At 36.6% G+C, this 21,871-nt stretch overlaps 1 protein-coding gene and 1 long non-coding RNA gene across 8 annotated transcripts in view; one reads left to right on the plus strand and one right to left on the minus strand.

Annotated features, from left to right (window-relative positions):
- Positions 1-17,530, plus strand: part of PDE5A (phosphodiesterase 5A) — a 71,003-nt gene extending 53,473 nt beyond the window's left edge. For all 7 annotated transcript variants that reach the window (XM_068941716.1, XM_068941715.1, XM_068941718.1 and 4 more), the window contains 8 exons: positions 1,051-1,145; positions 4,616-4,703; positions 5,848-5,948; positions 6,046-6,123; positions 7,012-7,075; positions 8,002-8,076; positions 8,586-8,669; positions 12,034-17,530. In XM_068941716.1, the coding sequence (XP_068797817.1) occupies positions 1,051-1,145; positions 4,616-4,703; positions 5,848-5,948; positions 6,046-6,123; positions 7,012-7,075; positions 8,002-8,076; positions 8,586-8,669; positions 12,034-12,171 (723 nt within the window). In that variant the 3' untranslated portion in view covers positions 12,172-17,530. The remainder of the gene's footprint in view (positions 1-1,050; positions 1,146-4,615; positions 4,704-5,847; positions 5,949-6,045; positions 6,124-7,011; positions 7,076-8,001; positions 8,077-8,585; positions 8,670-12,033) is intronic.
- LOC138067149 (uncharacterized) overlaps positions 1-21,871 on the minus strand; it is a 133,199-nt gene that overhangs the window by 100,882 nt on the left and 10,446 nt on the right. The window contains exon 2 of the long non-coding RNA XR_011140857.1: positions 10,745-10,866. This is a non-coding gene — a long non-coding RNA (uncharacterized lncRNA). The remainder of the gene's footprint in view (positions 1-10,744; positions 10,867-21,871) is intronic.

Genomic DNA, 21,871 nt, shown 5'->3' on the forward strand with positions numbered 1-21,871 from the left:
GGCCTAGATTCTGGAGTCAGAAACTCCAGAAGTCACTGAACAGAAGTCTCTCATTTTTCTCTGGTCCACGAGGCAAAGCAAGCACTGGGACTCAAATTCCCTACAAGAAACATAAGATCAGCCATTTCCAAAATGATTTGTCTTTTGACTACACAAAGGACAGGATTCATTATCTGGAAAGCAGATACAACTCCACAGAAGTTTTAACCGCTTAAAGAAAATTTGGATTTGAGGGTACAACCTGCCCGCTGGCTGTGCTGTCCTCAGCTGTTCTTCAAATTTCTGTCCCGACTGTTGTGCAGCTCTTCCTCTCCCATTAAAAAAAATACTGTATGAATACTGCAGTTTTGCCCAGCATCTGCTTCTTACAGGCCAGATTTAAATAAAATATCTCTAAAATACTACTAATCAATATTAAGGATAGGATGTAGTCATGAAAGAGAAACTGTAACCTCTCCTCCCATTTATTAGCAGACTAATCCTTGCTGGGGCTCTATTAGTAGATTGTTAATAACGAGTCAGATATTGTTTAATTTTGATTTTTTGTGTCTTGTGAGCTTCTATTAATTTATTTGCCCAGTGATCAATGAAGAGTGTGACTTTTTTCTCTTCTGATTACACTGAGGACGCTTGTATAACGGATTCTTAACACCAATTCAGGGAATGTATCATAACTCCTTTAAAATAATAGAGGAGCTGAGCTAAAACTCAAGGGCCAGAATTAAAAAAAAAAAAAATCCCGATGCTGTCTCTTCCCTGCCATGTGACATTTTGCAAGTCACTTCCTCTTCTTCTGGATCAGTCTCCTCATCTGTAATACAGGGCTAGAGGATATTACTTCCCTCTGTAAACTGCTGAGGCCTATGGAGAGATACTATTACTATGCATCACAACTTAAAAGCTAACTTTTTATTCTTAACATAAAATTGTATGTCCGCTCCTCTTTGGGCTAGAATTGTATCAGCTATGTGGTAAAGACAACAGGTGTAATATATCGTGTGCAAAATAAATCCCTAAGGCAAAGCTAATTCACTTGTATTACCCATACAGAGCAAACTGACCGACTTAGAAACACTTGCTTTGCTGATAGCAACTCTAAGCCATGATTTGGATCACAGAGGAGTGAACAACTCTTACATACAAAGGTAAGTAAGTCAGAGAGGAGGAGTTTTTAAAAAAAAAAAAAAAAAAAGCAAACGAATACCAAAATCAGAGAGCTAAATGAAGTACAGCCTCATTGATTTGACAGTGTGAGGCTGTACAAAGGAGCAGGTTTTGCAAAGCAGTAAGTGCAAGACAAGTCAGAGGAATATTTAAGCAGTACAAAGCAAAGATGTATAACCTCACAGAGTTGACTAACTACTGATGGTAGATGAAGTCGACTTGCTGTAGACTGCGCAGGGGCAACATCTCCCTGCTGCTGTTCAAGATGTCCCTTTCCCCATTTTCCATATAGAGGTAGTGAAAGGGCGCAGCTCCTAAGGGACTTCACGTAGGACAAAACATGCAGCTTTTCACCAGTTTTTCACTGCCCAACCACCTGTTCGCTGTCTGGTCTGAGCCAGCAAAGAGTTGGGATTTGCAGCCATCTCAATGATACAAAGGGTCTCGTATCACTTGGAACTCTGATTGTTTTACTCATAATTTAGCCATGCTTTTCATGAACTTTGAAATTGCTTTGGATAAGATACGTATTTAAGAGTCACATTAAAAAGGTATGACCATTTTGCATTGATTTGGGGTTATCTGTACCTTTCCCTTTTAACTTTGATCAAAGCAAAAGCGAAGCAAAAAGGCAAAATATATTTTAAAACCTTGAAACAAAACATTTTTCTTTTTTTACTAAACAAAGTACTTTACTTTCAAGTTACAAAAATGAAGCATTTCAACTGTTATGAAATCTTCCCTCTATTTTAATTTTAGCTAAAAATACTTGAGGTTTTTTTTTTAGAATTTATTAATAGTTTCAGTTCTGCCCCAAAAATGTCTTTTTCAGTGAATTTAGTGTTCACTTCAAAGAACTCCACATATAACAGTATATGATTCTTTGGTTAAATAAACAGCTTGACATAAAACATGGTTTTAATGTAACTACTGTGATATGGCGGTGTGTCCTGATCTTGCCAGAGACGAGGAAAAGACACCCAGAAACGTACACTTGTATCTCTTTCTGGCAGAGCTGGAGAGTGGTTTTGAAGCTACCTCTGGAAGAAGTGGTCTGCTGTTCTCGCTGTGTGTAAAGTAAGATACTAGGGGAGGAAAAGATTGTTTGAGGCAGAGAATACTGCAAGTATTCAGTATGCAGAAGCAGAATAAATTCCTGCCTTTCAGATACATTATTAATAGTTACATCTTTAGAATAGCACTAAGTCTAATGTGTAAAGCAAAAAAAAAAAAAAAAAAAAGGAAAGAAAAAAAAAAAGAAAGTGACCCTTTTCCAGTTTCCTAATAGGGGAATCCAGTAACTTGCAGCCTTGCAACAATTGGAACCAGTTTGCTATTTTCTGCTTTATTTATTTAAAAATAAGTTTCCTGGAAAACATCTGGAGATGCGTCATCTCCTCTCAAAAATGTCCTGGGAAAGTGTCATAGACAGCAAAATCTAACATTCACACATGCTGTAAAGCAAGAGATGATTACAGCTTAATAATTCTTTTTCAATACAAACAGTTCCATGAATCTTGTTTTTAAAATCCCTTATTTAAATCTAAATGAAAAGTTATTTTTCCAGGAACAGATCCCGTTTGTTTCTTACTCGGAAGCAGGGACAATGGATATTTGGCACGTGATTCTTTTCTTAAGCAACAGGACCTCAAAAATTAAAACTGTCCTGTTAGCAGAAATTACAGGAAATGGTCTGTTTTAAGGTCTTTTGGTAGATATGCAGGGTTTTTGTTTTGTTTTTCTTCTAAACCAACGTGTAAAGACAGCAAGCACAGAGTATGAAAACTGTATAAGCAAACCACTGCGTTCAAAAAGAAATGCTGTCCTCTGCCTGGCGTGGTGGCTTAAGAGAAATGCTATGTACTGCAGAACTAGGAACCTGAGTTTATTCCAGCACTGGCGTCTTCGCAGACAGAGTCTGTGAGTACTGAACAAGCCATAGTTTGGTGCAGTACTTGGGAAGATAACCTAAGATTTTTCTCACGTGTTTCTCTGTTCCGTCAGGATGAACTTTAGGACATAGTACGCATCCCATTTAACTCAATGGGAATTTCACCCAGGATGTGCTGGCACCATCTTACAATTTCTTTCCTTACAGAAACACACAAGGTTATTTGTGCTATACTACTTTTGCAGTGGTCTCAGAGGAAGTGCTGGGCAGCCAGCCCATGATCCTAAGGGGCTTGCATCCTTTAATCTCCCTTTCCATGTTTTTGTTTGTCTTTCCATCTCTCTGTCATTTTTGTGCTGTTTAAATCCCCGGAGTCTACTGTTCTGTCTTTTATTTGAGTCTCTGTGGGCAGTCACTCACATAGAGACCCAATCCTGCCATCATTTATTCCTGTGAATGATCCTTAACCACATAAAAAGTCCCATGGAACTGTATGCTAAAAGAGGATTTCTCACATGATTAAACATTTATAGGTCAGGTTATAATTATAGTACTAGATTCAGGATCAGCAGCAAAACAGACTTCCAAGATCCCAATTCAGTTAAAGAGATGAGATAAGCATTGTGGGAACAGGGGCTGAAAAATAAGATACAGTTGCAAAAGCTAAGAACCTTATTATGCAATGAGGGAGGGGAAGAAAGTGTAGAAATCCTCAGAGAGGAGGAGCTTCTGTAGTCTGTCTAAAGCTACTCAAAACAGTAAATTCTGTTATAAACTCAGATAGCTTTAAATTCTGCATTCCTGCAGTTGGCTTTTTTCACTGCTGTTTTTCACTGCCTGTAGTACAACTGACATCCTGTTTCCCTTTGGATTTTGCACTGGGCAGAGGGAAGGTAATGATATTGGAGTAGTTTGGTCATGGAGAGAGTGGTGATGAATGCAATATCACTAAGGTTAGCAGCACAATAGAAAATCATTCGATAACTTTTTTGGCCCTTGCAACGAAGCCCACTGAGGTCAGCAGAAGGTTTTTCATTGATATCAGCTGGCTTTGGATTAGGTCTGCATTATTACTTGCATGCTTAGTAGTTCAGTTGACTAATATGCTAGGCATGTGTCTGAAATGCCACACATACACACAGACACACACACACACATACACACACAAATTGGCACTTAACCACTTCTGCTTGTGAAGGAACTTTTCTTGTTACCGTTCCATTTTTAAATAAGAACTTTGACTTTAAAAATTTTTTATTATTTTCTCACTCCTTGTGTGCAGCTAGTCTCTACAGATAACAGAAGGTAAAAAAAACTAGAGTTGCCAGGGCTCTGACAAAGTAACAGCATTGTCTTTGTATCTGTACTCCCCCTGCATCCTTCCAAATGTATTAATTCTGTTTGGCCAGTTACACAGGAGTAGGGGGAGAGGAACTGGTTAAGAATAAGCATTTGGAGGGCTGAATTGACACCGAGGACATTAGATGGGAAATTAGTTCTGCGTAATATATTTAATTTGATTTTTCAATATGATATGTGTTTTTTTTTCCTGCTCCTCAGAAGTGAACATCCACTGGCTCAACTGTATTGCCACTCAATCATGGAGCATCACCATTTTGATCAATGCCTTATGATCCTGAATAGTCCAGTGAGTGCCTCATTTTTGTGTATACTGAAGGAAGCTGTTCCTTATTTCACTTTTATTTTTAGCTTTTGGATAGATTCCCATCCTTATACATTCCTAAATGAACTTTATTCCTTTTTGGGTAAAGAAAGCAAATGCAGCACTTTTGAAATCACAGTTCCATTTCTGCGTGCCACCAAACATTTCCAAGAGTTGCCTGATAAGGGAAGCTTTGCTAATACCCTTTAGAGTACCTGCTCCTTTGGACCAAAGGAAACAAAAGGCTTTGTTCCCATTTTCTTGACCTCTCATGAACCACCATACAAACCCATGTCCTTGCTTTCATTTCAAGAAAACATTCTGGCCTACACATACACAAAGCACTCCTGATGAGACCAAACCAAACACTGCTAATGTTGACATTCCAAAGTGAAGCCAAACTTAAGTTAACTAAATGCGCAAATAAAACTACATTCTTCTTCTCTTATATTATTAATTAATGTTAAGACCAGTTATTCAGCATGCACAATCACTTCAAAGCAGTATTTTCACTGTTCATTTCCTATCACAGGTTTGGTAGTTTTGGCGTCCTTAACGTTAAGTGATTAATAATAAGTGTTAATAAGAAGTGGTTATCGCTTATGCAGACAGGAAAATATGGAAAAAAGCAGAGGCAAGTTGCCACCCCACCAGCTCCGTAACACTTTGGTTTCACACTGGGCTGCTGATGTTTTTATGTAATAGTTTGTTATTTATGTTGTTTAATAAAAGAAAAATATTGTAATTTAGATGAGATTTATAAGCAGGTACTAGAATCTGTTATAATTTCTGTACTTCAAGAGGGGAAAGAAAGGAAAGAGAAATTCTAGGAGGAAATTTATTTCTGGTGGATGAAATTAACTTAACAGGCTTTGACATTGCTCTCTCTGCAGTTTCATTTTGTAATACAGTCAGTTATGACACTGCTGCTGCAGGGCTGTCTGCCATTACTCAGAAATACTGGAATTTTTATTTTTTAATTGGGACATCTGTAAAAGGTAGCCGGATAAAAGTGTAACAATAGATACTAGTAAACAAATAAGAATGATTCAGCATTTAAGAGAGATTTTAGCACATTGGTGAGCTGTTGCCCATTTGATTGTTAACACTGGTTTTATTTTCTGTAAAGGGAAATCAGATTCTCAGCAACCTTTCCATTGAAGAATACAAGGCCACACTGAAAATGATAAAACAAGCCATTCTTGCCACAGACCTAGCACTATATATAAAGTAAGTTAGAAGCAAGTTTGGCTGGACAGTCATTGCTGGATGTTTGGATTGTGTCAGCATGATGTAAAATCTTTTCCTGTTTTTACTTATTTTAAAGGAGGAGGGGAGAGTTTTTTGAACTTCTAAGGAAGAAGCAATTTAATTGGGAAGATCCTATGCAGAAGGAGCTATTTTTGTAAGTAAACGCAGAATCATTAAAAAGCTATTAATGTTAAGCACCAGATCTTCCATGCCACATTGCTGTGAATTTCTGTAAAACCAGTACATCTGTGTACTCTGGGCCCGTACAAACTAGCACAGGTGACATTCGTTACTGAATGAGTTCCTGCGTCTAACCCTGTAGCCTGTATAATAAACTTTGGTAAGTACATGTGGAGTTACAAAAGCATTTCTATTCTTCCTAAAGAGCGTAGGCCATTGCCTAGGTACTCCGTTGTTCTCTTGCTGCGGATATGCTATCTTTAAGCACTGACCTGCTGAAACCAATAGTCTAAAGATTCAGGACAGGCTGTTTGTTTTGCAGCAGATTCATTTCTGATGGTGTGAAAAAAAAAAAAAAGATTATGAATAGAAACACACCTTGTATTGCATAGCTATAGAAAAGTGGGCTTACTTAGGTTGTGTCAGAAAGGCAGGCTACCCTATTTCCAATTCAGGGCCTTTAAAAACCATTCTAGTTTAGTCATATTCTATCTCTATTCCTAATTCACTCCTTGGCCCTCATATTGGAACTGTTAACAAAGAGATGGCAGTCACTGTTATGACAGGCGGAGATAGATGTGATATCTATCCACTAGCAAATGAAATGAAACCGTTTATTTCATGTGAATCCATGACATGAGCCAGCCAGATTTGCTCATGTCTGTGTGCTCATTTCACACAGGTGAAGGAGTCTACCACATAATCAAACCTTGGACATCTTCATAATTTTGCTTTAATTTCACTTTTTTTCTGACTTTGATTTTCCTTGAAATTGGATATTCTATTTACTAATCACTTGATTTGACAGCTACGTAAGTTTTACTGTACAATAATTCATAGATTTCTTTCTTTTTTTCCACAGAGCAATGCTGATGACTGCTTGTGATTTATCAGCCATAACCAAACCATGGCCTGTTCAGCAACGGGTATATGATTACATTTAAGTTTTCCTAAATATAAGCTCTACATAATAGCTTCTATTTATTCCATCCAGCCTCCCTCACTGTAAAGGCATTGGTGGAATGCAGAGTCTGAGGAAGCAACCCTTCAAAGAGCTCAATAGGGGTTGAAGATTTTCGCAGGTCTTTGCGGCAGGATCTGTGCATTTAGCTATGTCATCCTGTTAGCCGTAATCTGAGGTACATCAGGAGTCTTTTTGTTATTTTGAACCTTTCTGTGTTATCACAAGGCAGTCAACTGATACAACATACAACTTGATATCAGCTGACCTTGGTCTGTGTTTATCATGCCAGCTGTTATAAGCTATCAAATATTCCAGCTACTTAATTCAGTTTTCTTGTACTGTCAGAATAAATATCAGCACATGCAAGTGCATTTTTTTCTGCACAGATGTGTGATGAAGAATTTTAAAAGCTAACTGTTAAGCTAGAGAGTCTCATTATAGCAGCTTCAAATTTGACATATCCTAAGCAGAAATGATTTTTCAAACAGCAGGTGCCTAATGTTTTTTAAGTGCAAGAGATCAGGTTTCATAGGTAGAATATCCAGAAAGTAGTAATTTAAAATCATCAGTGACTTTTGAAAATCATTGCTCTTAGTTCTACATTTAAAATACTGTCCTTAACATTTATATGTTTTAATTTGCACATCAGTACCTTGCAGGATTGTTTTGAGATTTAACTAATACATAAAGTAAGCTTTGGTAGTAGGGTTTACACAAGTCCAGAGTATTATGCATAGACATGAGACAATACATGTTTATACTTCAAATATGTATTCCTATGATATGTTGTCTTCATCATATAGGCCAGAAACTCCACAAAGGAAAACTGGTTTGACTGTAGGTAGCAATTAAACTTTTAAACTTTTGAATGTGTGGAATTTCTTACAGATTGCTGAGCTTGTAGCTACAGAGTTCTTTGATCAAGGAGATAAAGAGCGGAAAGAACTCAACATAGAACCAACAGTAAGTGAGAGAATCACGCAGAATCACCTCTTTCAAAATGACTCCTACAAACAGGACTTTATATGCTTTTCAAAAGCCAGCTTTTCTGCCAGTGACCAGAGCACAGAACCAACTCCTTCTTCCCTGTCTTCCTGGTAGCCACTTTGCTTCTGTAGTTCACAAACACCAACACTGTCTCGTTCTCTTTGAGTCAAAAGAACAGACAGCATTATTTCCTCCAAGTCAGTATCGCTAAATTGTCTAGGTAATACAGTTCTAGCGCCTATTTTCACCTATCCTAAGCCAGTAAGTCTGTCTGTTCCTCTGGCTGTTTGGTCTCTGCCAGTCCACAAACAAGCTCTGAAGGCCAGTCATGCAGTCAAATTAGCTGCATCACACACATACTGATACCCTGCTATGCTGACTTTACTATACTTTTAAAGCTGCTCCTGTATAATTCCAGCCTTCTCTTGAATTTTCTTTTTATTTCATTTATTTAAATATAGAGCTTATTTACTTTTTATTTGCAGGATCTAATGAACAGAGAGAAGAAAAATAAAATTCCCAGCATGCAGGTTGGATTCATAGATGCTGTTTGTTTACAGTTGTATGAGGTATGGTACATAAGAAAGGACTGTGAACATCTAAAACCAGAATTGCTCACTGTAGCCTGTAATTACTGCAGTTTTAAAATTAGAATCATATTTGTTGTAGTTCCTTAGCTAAAAAAGACAAATTACTTTATTATGTATTACACAGGTTTTATGGATGTAATTAATTTAGTATTTACCATTAACGGCATATTTGTCTGATAATATCTTTTGTTATATATATATTTTTTCAAAAGTGGGTGGTAAATGCTATGTTTTAGGGACTCGGTGTTAGATCCTTGGGTTATGTTCTTGATTCTGCCAGTGAGCTGCCATGACCTTTAGGGAAAGTCACAAATATCTAACGCTTTGCTAACAATGAAAACAATAGTATCCATCTACTGCACTGATAAAGACTATTCCTATATGAATTTTAAAGCATTCTGAATGTGTCATGCAAAAAGGGATATGCTGTATAGAGGAAATTAACCTGAGCTTAAAATTTCCCATCCCTTTTCTCTCCTCCTCTCGTCACACACAAAAAATGCATGAGAGAACTGGAAATGTTTTTCATCCTAGTCACAAACTGCCCTAAGCAGGTACTTGGTCAGATACAGCGCGAAACAAAACATAGTAGTTTCTAATTTTTTAAACTAGTAAAGCACCAGGCTGAAAGCCTGAGATTGCAGCATGCGTTCTACAAGAACTGAGATTTGAAAGGTGAGGAACAGATGGGCTACTTCTAGGAATCTTCCAGTGGGAGGTAGGAACAAGATGATTGCTCACATTTTGCCCTCTTCTGCAGTGAAGCCTTCTAAAAAGAATCCACATCTACCAGCTGGAAGGAAAGAAAGGTAGAGGAAAGAGAGGGAGCTGCTAGCTGCTGCCCCTAAAACTTACATCTTTCTGTGCTGTAGAAACTGCTTGTCAGGAAAATACGGCAGGCTTTGCTGGCAAGCCTCAGAATGCTCTCTCCAGCAGGAGGTAGGCCATTGAAAGAAGACTGAATAGCTGTGCAAAGGTACAGACCTTAGGAACACAAAATGCTCTGAACAGAAAACTTAAACAGATTTCAGGCTCCAGAAACTGAACTTCTATATGTTTTTTGTTGTTGTTTTTATGGGGGAGCTTTGCCTTTCCATTTAGAAAAAGACCAGAAAGTCTTCAATTATTTACTCTGAAATATGCACTGCATCTCGCATCAACAGTTACCAAATGATACTAGTCCAGATTGCACTCAGCCCAGGTATGATTCTGCAAGGAAATAAGGTGTGTGAGTAACTTCTAACTACTGTGCCCCTGCAGCAGTTAGACTGCAGCTTTGTTATGCTGCCTAGAATACAAATCCATTCCTGGTTAGCAGCCAAAACTACCGAGAAATGTTTAGAGTCTTCTCTTTCCTCTGTGACCAGGAACGTTATACCCACAAGCAGGAGTCTAAAGTACCTTTGTGTTCTGAACGTTTTGCCTCTTACCAGCTTTCAGTGCAACACTCTCATTTGTCATCCTGTCTCAAAAGTCTCACCTTAACTGAAACAGCATGTAGCAGGGTGTAGCAGTATCTGGGACTTTATATAGGCTCAGAGTTTGTTAGCAGCTGTGTCCTAACCTGAGAGGTGAGGATGACTTATATGTAGGGGCGGAGAGGACTAAAGAGAACAGGGAGCCTGTGAGGAACTGATAGAAACCATCAGGCAGAAAAACCTTTAGACCAAAAAATGTACTGGTACTTACTATTTAAGGTAACAGTCCTGGTAAATCCAAGGAAAGGCTATGCTTTGAGCTGATCCAGAGTTTGTTTATTCTGACTGGAGTACAGGTAGGGGACATCACCTGCTTATGCATTTTTTTTCTTCTTTACCATCTTCTTAATGGATGGTAAAATATATAAACTATTTCATTCAATGTTACTTTGAAAATGAACAAGCACACAGTTAACTCTCCAATATTCTAATGCTATAAAAGCAAACAATGAACAGGCTTGTTGTCACTACAACCCTTTCACTGAGTTTTTTTATGGGCTTTCATCCAGTCAGTAGGAATTTAACACACAATGGAACAAATGATGAGTGCCCAGTGCAGCACTGCAAGTAACTTACCATTTTATTCAGAATAATTCAACTCCAGATGAACTGAAGAAGTTTTGTGGCTTGTGTTGGATAGATGACCAGTGCAATTAAGATGAAGGATCTACATACGTCTTCCCTTTAAGTTCAGAAATCTGAAAAAACAAAAGTGTGTTTCACTCTTTTCATTTTTTATTGGAAATGAAGCGTACCATTCAGCTTTTTTTAATACTGTTTAGATGTATTCAGATAAATAAACCAGGAATACCTCAGGGATATTTGAGAGCTCCATTCTTCTTATAATGGTAAACATCAAGAAAAATTCAGTTAAGTTTACTGGAACTAATGAAGCAGCCTATAAAGCCAAAAGGAACTATGAAGACTTATACCATATACTTTATGATTCAGTAGAGTCCCTATGTAACATTTTTCTAAGTTATAAGAGAATTTATAGACTCAGTGGGCTCAAACACTCTTGTCCATATCCTGTTGTCTGTTCAGCACCATCTAAAGTATTAAGCTCTCACTTCACACATTTGAGCAGGGCTACTTCATTCCAAAAGTCAACAGAACCACTTATGCAAGTAAGGGCTAAGTGTCTTTATAGTGAGAGGATATATGTCGATCACTTCCATCAGGAAGGAAAAATATACCAAAATGCTTATGAATTCTCTTCTTTGGTCTTTAAATTATGTGCTTAAATATCACAATCCACTTTTCCCTCACACTGCTATAGTAACACAACCACGTCCAGAAATGAAAAGTATTTGAGAGTGACTTGAGCTGTTCTCAAGAGCACTAAGTGTCAAATATAATTCCTCTATTGGGTGCTAACTGTCTTGAGTTCAAATATTCCTTGGAGAACTGTTCTGCACTAGTTGTTACATCACTGAATACAGTCACACTGGATATAACTGCTCTGTATGTATCTGATGACCATTCCAAGGTCACCCTCACGATAAACCTTGCCATATACACAAAGGGTGGGCTTGCAAACAAAGTCCATGTATAATACTTTGCTAGGAATCCTGGATAGCTCACTTGCACATGATAAAACAAACTACTATCCCGGCTCCTTCTTCCTTATGAATGGTGTGCTAAATGGACACAGCCATTTAGTCTGATCTACACATGTCAGGTAGCTGTGTTCTTATTTGATCCGCAACAAGTCTTCCTTGAAGTTAAGTTCCAAATACAAGTTCAATTTCAAGTGTAGTTATACTTTGTACTTCAGTCATTTTGGTTTCTCTAACGATCATCATTAAGAACAGTTATTTGGCTGTTAAATATAACTTGTCTTACATGTTCTTAATTTATTTCAGGCGCTAACAAACGTTTCAGAGGCCTGCTACCCCTTACTGGATGGCTGTAGAAAAAATAGGCAGAAATGGCAATCCTTAGCTGAACAGCAAGAAAAGAATCTGATTAACGGAGAAAGCAATCAAGCCAAACGGAACTGAGTTGCTGATTTGACAACCACAAGCTTAAGTTCACAGAGAAGACATAGTAATTGGGGAGTGCTGCGTTTTGCTAAACACTGTATGGATTTGGCTTATGTTTGGCCACTGCTGTATTATTCTTCCACATTTTAAAACATAGCATGACCATGTATATGCCAAGGTTATATGAAGATTGTATATTTCTTCTATTTCATCTGAGTGAGATGGAAAAAAAGATCTACAGAGTTAGTTTATGCTACCCTGTTCTACAAGATGGTACGAGTGCAGTTACTTGACTATCCTTGAGAGCCTATTACTTTAGAGATGTATATAGTTGTTTAGTGATCATGTGTGGCCAGTATGTTAAAGACTACTGCATTTTGCACCTTTTTTCCTCTTTCAGTCTTGTTGCATTAGGTTATGTAAGTAATGAGCAATGTTGCCTGTTCTCTTCCTAGAGGTTTAAAGGAAAGTTTAACTCTAGGGAGTCTAATCCAGCATATACTATGCTATCCTCTTGCAGAAGACAGAAATGGGCTTTGAAATGTAGAAGCCCCAGAATTTATACACCCAGTAACTTTTTCGTATTAGAAGAATGGCTCAACAAAATGCCTTACATTTGGAAAAGTTTTAAAAAACCCTGCAAATTGTTAGGCAATGGAGGCTTAATATGAGTTCAGTGGTCAAAGTGTCATAACTATCCATGGATGAGGACATCTGCTTAAACAGTGATGCAAAGTCACAACTCAACATAACTGACAGGCTGCCTTGGTAGAACGTTTCCCATAGAAGGCTGCAAGAACCAAAGAGAGAAATGGAAACTAAACAAGATCAGTTCTGTATGTTTGCTTTATCTTCATTCTGAAGGTAAAATTTAACATCCTCGTAACCAACAGAAGCAAGCGCAGGAAAAGTAGAAGAGAATGTGTCTGGAAGAGCAAGAGATGAGAATCCGATTCAGAATGAACCAGGAGTGACATACTTGTAGTGACTGTTAGTGACGCTGATTCTTTAGGCCAGGGCTGTTATGAAATGACTATGACCACTCTGAAGAACTGCTTGAGATTTCAGAAAGTTTTATAACATTTTTTAGAAATCGTTTTTAGTACTAGTAAATGTTAACAATTACTAATAACCAAGTCTTAAAGGAAAAAGGAAAAGTGAAAACAAAAATAGCTGAGAACACTACGGGAACTCACCATTTGTATAGGAGACACTAACAAGTATTAAAAGAGAAAGAAACCAATTAACTTGCAGTAGGAAAAGAAGGAACTGACATTCTATTTAAATGAAGATGACTAATAACCATTGTTTTGAATTGATCCCTGGGAACCAACTGAAGAAAATACACACATAAAACAAATCCAGAATATGCTAGCACAAGAGAGCCTTGCGTAGACAGGATTAGGAGATTAACGTCAACGGTATAAGACTGGTTAGTAATATGGATGCAACTTCGGTGCGTATACCAACAATAAGTGTTAAGTTTTTTAATCTGTAACAATGAATTTTTAATTAAAATGTCAGTAATTTTAGGCAAAACTTATACATTTGGGATAGCACTTTGAAGTACAGGAATTCATTTGTATTATGGTAATCGAGAAAATTCTAGTTGGAAACTGCAAAAAGTTCCTCTCCCCAGTGAAAGTGAAAACTTCCCAGACAGTGAAAACAAGCCCTTTTTATCAGTCTGCATTTAGATAATAAGTATCAGAAGTTAATAAAACATGAAGCAAATGTTTCAAGATATTCCGCAATACTGAGTTCCATAAAAGAAGTTCTTAAAAACGTAGAAAAAGATATTCTTACGGTCTGCCGCATTTCTGCCAACCTAAACTATTTGTCACTGATCAAATCCTATCTCAAATTTCCCTAATGCCTACCAATAATATATTATTGCAGATGAATTGAAAACTTTTTTCTACAAAAGTATTTATAGTAATAGCTATTTTTTTCAGATTTTTCAAAAAGTTATGGAATGCTGTAATAATCAAGAATTGCAGGGTGTTGTTATGTAGTACTCCATATGTGTATTTATATTGCATACACAGTACAATGTATGTGTATGTATGTAATATATGTCATATCTATGCAGAAAAACTGTAGTGGTCCCCCCTAAAAGTTTTCAGTTCCTTTTTGATAAACATGAAATCTTGCTTCAGGATTTACATAGTCGTCGTATTTTCTTTCTTCTTCTTGGATGCTTAAGACACTGAAATATAATCGTTAACTAAGTCAACTGGTAAGATATACATTTAATATAGATATGAACAAAGTATATGTATATAAAGGTGTATTCTGCTAGTATGGCTGAGACTAGTAATTCATGGTAACAACACAGCAAATCAACTATAGTAATATTACCCTATAGTGACATATCATTTACATTAAGATCCCAGTATTTATATTTCTCTGCTATATTGCATGTTCAACATAGCTTTATTATGGCATAAACTTGTAACTAGTACAAAGGAGTGCTGGATTCATACCTTTGACTTAGGAAAAACAGATATAACGGGTTGCATTTTTTTTAAAGTTTCACTTAAAACGTACCTTGTTATACAGTATGTGCACATATTTAGGTACACATCTTTACACATTTAACCCATAGAATTTCTTCCACTACAAAGATCAGAACAAATATAAAAATATAGTTTATAGTAAATATACCACCTAAATGTTGTCATAATACACCTGTATTTGTATATATTTCTACAAAACTAAACCTTTTAAACTACTGGTTTAAGGACCTTAAAAGCATAGCTTGCTGTACTTCATGAAAATTCAGACAGTGATCAAGTTATTTATACAGTGTTTCAGTCTGCCTGAAGGCAAAGTCAAAGGGTGCTAGTTTTGTCTCATGGCTTTTGTGAGGACTGTGTGCAGAAAATTGTTCTTTCATTTTATAATGCTTATAGGTGACAATATGAAAAATGCCAGGCTGTTCTCTGCCTGAAATTCATTGCGTTCAGAGCTCAACAGTTTCAAACCCAGTGAGTGGATTATAGCCATGCAGCTGTCATTAATTTCATCATGAGTTGTGTATCCAATTATTTCAGTCAAGTCTCAGACATATTCTACCCTAATTTATACTGCCTAGATAAAGAAATCAGCAGGGATTGTGCAAGCTATAAGCTGAAATGGAGTTAGTCACTTTGTTAGTTCAGTCTTAATTCCACTAAGGCTATTGTGAAATTTGATACTGAAGTTTTTGGGTGCAGAATTTGTCCCACTATCTTTTTAATATTTTTCCTCAATAAAGACATCTAAGTTAGGATCCTATTTGTTCTCAGACATGTACGTATTTTCCTAAGAAGTCACTCTAGAGCATAGTTTAGTGCTTAGAGTACACTTTTGTTTCTGTTTTTGTTCCCCTTTTGAAAATAACTTGTATAATACATCTTAACCTGTAAAAAATTGTTGATTGACCCTAGCTCTTCTAATTAAAAATATCAGTGAGGCTCTTTAAGGTGTAGCTAGCGCTTCTATTCCAACAAGTTAGTCACTCATCTAATACTAGCTGTAGAATGCATAGGTCTTCTGTTATCTCACACAGTAAAAGAAAGGAGGGAAAAATAAAGCATTAGACTTTAATAATGTCTTATTTGTAATCTAAAATGTGGAGATACTACTGCTCTTTGATTAGTAGCAGTTTAAAGTTAAGAGTGGATCACTCTCAGATCTGCACAGAATGCAAGTATAAGTAGGCTAGTGATAAAAGTGAATAAAGTATTCCACTGATGACTAGCTGCTCTCTCTTTAGAAGAGAGGACTGCAGCCTCATTTTATCTGTTGCCTTCTGCCAACTGGGTACACATAAAGGTAAGTTTTTGAACTCCATTCCAATCCATTTTATCTGGCACTGGCAAGAACTGCCAGTTTCAGAGCAGTGTGTAGTTCATATTAAGATTTTTCAGAATTACCAGGTAATTAATTATTTCAGCCCTTTATACGGAAATGCGCAGCTCCTTAAAATTAGGGGGTGTTGCTTGAGTGATCTGGTTTGGGCCTCCTGAGTTTTGCCTGAGAATCGTAGTGGAGAGTGCTGATGGAAAAAATGCCCAACTCAAAATAAATTCATACACTTTTAAGGGTTTTGTAGAGACTGAATCTTCAAGGCAAAGTTTTACATTAGCTTTAGTTAGGAATCTTGTCTCTGTGACACTGCAGCTTCTTCTTCATGTCAAATCACATGGAGTTTACACTCCACAGGGATTCAGCTTAATTTTACAATTGCCTACTCTGTAATACAACATCAGAGAGCTTCTTCAGGGACATGCACTAGTTTGAAAGGTAAACTTGAATTTTGGAGCTTGAATAAAAATCTGAGTTTGGCCAGGGTATGAGAAATAACGAGGGCTGGAGTTTCAGTTTGGATTTTATAGGAACAAGAAACATCAGAGTCTAGCCTGGTAAGTAGTGACACTTGATTAATATAGCAAATTGTGACATCAAGATAATTTGTCTTTGTCATTGCTAGATGAATGAAAATTGCATGGGAAAGTTCATCTTCCACATAAAGAAGTACGTTTCCATAGAGAAACTCATATCTAAGTACCACTGTTTGTAAATGTATACTAATGTGACAATGCTATTTAATAGCTAGTTTCCACTAACCGCTATAGCATGAGCTTGTTATGCCAGGGCCAAGGTATGCTTAAATGCCCATTTGAAGTTAATTAAATGATTCCCATTTACCTCAGTGGGAGTTGGATTGAGCAGTACAGAAAGTGAAGGAATGGGTCAAATCTGCTTTTTTTTGCCTATACATATAAAGAGGGACCAAAATCTTACCCTTGGTAACATGTGCTTCACCTGTTCTTTACTGTATTCAGCTATTCCTGCTGATGTCCAAGGTACTTTACAGATGTAACTGAAGTTAGAATTTGAGCCCTCTCTGTATTCACATGGCAGACACGCGTGTGTCTCTTAAAGAATGTAGTGTGAAACGCACTGTAAATAGTTTTAATATACACTTCTATTATAGTTTAATAAAAACCTTAATCACAGTCACTAGCCACTGAGTTTGTCCATTTGTATTCTTGTATCTTTTAAAAATATTTGAACAAATATATAGTTTCTGGGCACAGTATTTTTGTACTAGGTTGATGGGGTTACTTTGTATATTATGTTCTGCTTTTTAGCAGTATTAAAGTCTTCTGAATTTTATGATCTTGCTTGTTTCTGTCCCACAATTCTTTAGTAAAACTATTTACATTACTTACATGAGAATCATTTGTCCTCCTTACTGTACAGTTAACAGAGAACAGAGTTACGTTATTTTCTGTGGTCAAACTGTTGCTTAGTTACTTATTTTCTCATTCTCCTCTTTGTACTCTTTTCATGATTTGTAAAATAAAAAAGGACAATGTCAATTAAATTCAACTGTTTTTGTTAATTAATATTATTAAGGTTGACTCAATAATCAATTATTATCTGATAATCACATTATCAAATTCAACACTGCATTTTTCCTTGATTCAAATAAAGTATACATTTATAGAAGCAATTATTTACTGTATATATATACAACTTCTCTAGGTCCTAGAAATCCTGCTGAAAAGAACTTCACTATTAACATCAAGATACTCCTAACATGAGCACAGTCAGTGGTATGGGATCTTTTGTCGAAAACCGGTAAAAAAATAAAATAATTTACTCCTATTAACCACTAGGGAGCACTACAGCTACATTTATCTGGAACTGTCAGAAACCAAGCTATTTATTGCACAAGTAGAATTGGCAAATACAACTGTTATAAAGATGCTGCGTGAATAAAACTGGTCAACATCCATCCTCATCCTTTGCCCCCAAGTATCAATTTCTGGGGCAGTAGCATATGAGTTAGATTTAAAAAGTCAGCCCAGTGACTTCAAAAAAAAGTGAAAAACTTATTTTTGACAACAAAGCCACATCTTGCATAAACTGCTGATCTTAGAAGTGAATCCAGACCAGTGAGTTCTTGGCACTTCCTGTTCTTTGCTTGTTAGGTTCTCTGCAGCAACACTTCTGGCCTGATTTTTTTAGCTCTAGGCAAAACCAACAAGTATGTACATCCCTGACAAACAACAGTCCTATTCAAAAAGTTATGAAGGGCCAGATTTAGTCCAGCACAAAACACGAGCACTGTTTGCCCAAACCAGCTGCAATTTGTGAGTGCAACTGAACAACTGTCTATGTATATCTACATTTATCAGGTAACCATGTGCTGTTGGGACTACAAACTTTCCCACCTCACTTACCGGCCTAGGCATGCTCCTGCTTGCTTTTCACTGGACTACTAAATATTTGAATTCTTTTCTAGCACAGATTTACCAGAAGCGTTGGAATATGTTCCTTACCTGCTCCAGAAAATAATATAAGCTTGAAGTAAGGTGTTTTTCTTGAAAAAGTGAAAAAGAATATTACAGTATCTTTCACATCATGCAAACTACCATGAGTCTTTCACAAATGGAAAAGACAATGGCCCCTTCCTCCAGACATATTTTTAATAACAGTGGTAACAGCTCTTGCTAACATGCATTTCACATTCCTGTGAAATCTCACCCTTTAAGATTTTTAGGAAATAATTCAGATGTATGAGTTTGCTACAGTACCTCTAGAGCTTTAAGATCCTCAATGATCTATGCAGTCAGTCAGCCACTGAATTTTTCAGCTTTGAGAGGTAAGTAGCACTTCTCAGCTCTTACAGAACCACAACTTCAGAACTTCAATTTCAGTTGAAAGATATCACAGTTTATAAATATAGTAAATTTTCACTTCCATATTTTCCATTCAGAATATTTTAAAATACCTAGCTGCATGTTTTTCCCCTAATATTCCAAAGCTCTATTTTAAGATGGATTTTTTTCACATTTCTTGAGAGATCAAGCTGTTTTCCAAACAGCTGTATTATTTTCTGTTCTGAATTAGTACTATCAAGATAAAATCCTCTTTCCCACTGAAATAATTAATTCAGCCATAGTCTGCTCCTGCCCACCCAACAGTTCATAATATGTCTGTATTTTATCTTTACATGGGTTTCTTTTGTTCAACATCAAAGTCTGAAATACAGTGCTGTAGAAAAATATATTTTTAGTACACCAGAATGTGTACTATAGTGCATACATATAGTACACTAGAATACCTCCACGAACAAACAACGTTTAGTTGTCCAACACAAGATCTTTAAGAAAAAAACAGGGAGTAAAATACACGGTTAACTCATACCACTAGGTTATACAATACATTCACATACAGGGATTTCTTTGAACTCTTCTTTGTAGTAGTAAAGACACTGCTATGAATGATTTTATATCACAACAGCTTTTCATGGAACAGTAGTATAATCGTCATTTTACAGATAAATAGAGAGATTAATTTGATCAAGGTCACACAGAAAGCCTGTTTCTGAGCTGGAAGCAGAACCGAGATCTGGGTCCTAGTTCTGCTTTTACATAAGACGTGAAGAAAAGAATGTTTTGTGTTGAAGCCTTCTCTTCCTCTTAGATATATATATATAATTATCTGAACCATGTAAGGCTCTCTCCTCTATTTCCTGAACTCAGCAAAAATCACTATTTTACACATGGGATCAGATTAGACTCTAATCCAGATAATCACAATAACCTTTGGTGGAGTTTGGAGCTATATTGTAACAAAGAATATAGTGTATAATCAGGAAATAGCTATGCTGAAACAAACTGAAAGTCCAGTTCAAATTTTGGAGAACAAGAAAAGACAGATGCAGACTTCCAATACTGTACGTCAGCAGCTTCTTGGACTATAACGCAAATCCATCTTTGCTCACACCTCATTTCTAAACAAAAAGAAACTGCTTATATAAAATTTGCCTGCTACTAAGTACTATCTGCCTAGAAAACACAGGGAAAGAGCGGTGAGACTTGTATTTAAATACCTTGGTGACTAGATAAGCCTGATACGAAGCCCTATAGGACATATCAAACTATATGTGACAAGAGGCACTAATTCTCAGAGATTCATACAACCTTTGCTGGAAAAGCACACTGTATTTATGTTGGCAATGGGCCAATTTCACCCTCTCTTCATTGCAACTAGGCCAGGTTCAACTATTACAGGTAATTATAGGACTCATTTTAGGATGAACCAATGGATGAAGCAAATAACAGAGCTGGTATAGCTTTAAGAAACCCCTGCATTTTGCTTCTAGATTTTTTAACCTGGAGTTTATCGGCTCATGCTCTTCAGTTCTCTCCAATAATCAATGCTCATAGCAGCATTTTATGGATCACTACCTATACACACAAAATAAAAAGTGCATATACAGTCACATGAGCGTAAGCTTTAAGCTCCAGAGCAGACTACTAATCAATCAGACAAATGGATTCTAAACTCAGAGAAAATTTCCAAGCAATCTTCAAATATTGAACCTTCCTGTTGAACAGACTGCATTATCAACAGCAGCCAAGAGATTCTTCCTGAACCAGGGGAAAAAAAAAAAAAAAAAAGAACTTAGTAAACATGCAGCTGGGGTGGAACAAAAGCTACCTTGAGCATGATCTAATCCTGCTGCAATACAACATCCAATTGCTATAGGTACTTTGAAATTACCTATGCAAGAGATGGCATTAGTTAGACTAAACCGAGCTCCTTGTTTGTAGGCCACCTATACTGGAGTTGGCTTACTGATGCAAGACTATGCAGACACACCCTAAAGCAATGCATTATCTGCAGTGTTCTACTGAGTTACATGGACTTGATTTCAGATCTCATTTCCATTGTGTTTAGTACACTTCACAGTACACCTGCGAAATGTGCAAGTTGGCGTACATCTTAGGTACTTTAATTTTAAGTCATGAAATAAAACAGTGAGCCAACAGAAAGTAACAGGGGTATAAGAGGAATGGACTACTTTGGTAAAGCCTTAGGCCGAGAAAGAACTAACTGCCATATTGACATAAATCTGAGCATTGTCGTTTAAATGTATGGCAAAATTTGATGATAAGGGAACCAGATGCACTTAAATGTGCCCAAATGTCTTTGCAATCCATCCTAAGACACCTAGAAGAATCATCCAGTAGAACACATGCATAAGTGCTGCCAATTCAGTTCACAGCTCCCTGACAGAAACTAGTTAATCTGCACAGTTTTAACACGATTCACATATCTTGTAATATATGCAATTTATACAATAATATCTATATGATGTATATAATAATATCTATATGATGTATATAATAATATCTATATGATGTATATAATAATATCTATAATATGTTTATGCTGGCTCTGAGCCAATTATCATTCCATGAGTTCTACTGTCCTACCTAATTTTAGGCTAAACAACTTGAAGACAAGCTACAAACAATAAATGGGATAGAAGAATGTAACCCACTGCAAAAGCATTTTTGTCATCCTGATCTTTGAAATCTCATTGTCAATTACTTTTTGCAGTAGAGTCTCAAGTGATATGTTCTTGATTATCAGAGATTGGCATGACTATACAAGTTAATAATTTATATTCCTCCACCTCATACAGAGATCAAACTTCAAAGTTAAGATGTTTTGCAGCCTATTCCTAGTATTCTGAAACTGACAAGCTGAAGAATAAGCCACAAAGAAAGCCATTAAGCCAAAAATCACCACCTTCATGATTTTCATGCAACCAGCAATACTAGAAAACAGGTTTTCCAGTGCGTCATCTAAGCAAAAATGGTAGCTGTGAAAACTGTGTATGGAAAGGCTACAAAGAAAAAAGAGA

The sequence above is a fragment of the Struthio camelus genome, chromosome 4 (assembly GCF_040807025.1).
Source record: "Struthio camelus isolate bStrCam1 chromosome 4, bStrCam1.hap1, whole genome shotgun sequence".
Lineage (NCBI taxonomy): Eukaryota > Metazoa > Chordata > Aves > Struthioniformes > Struthionidae > Struthio > Struthio camelus.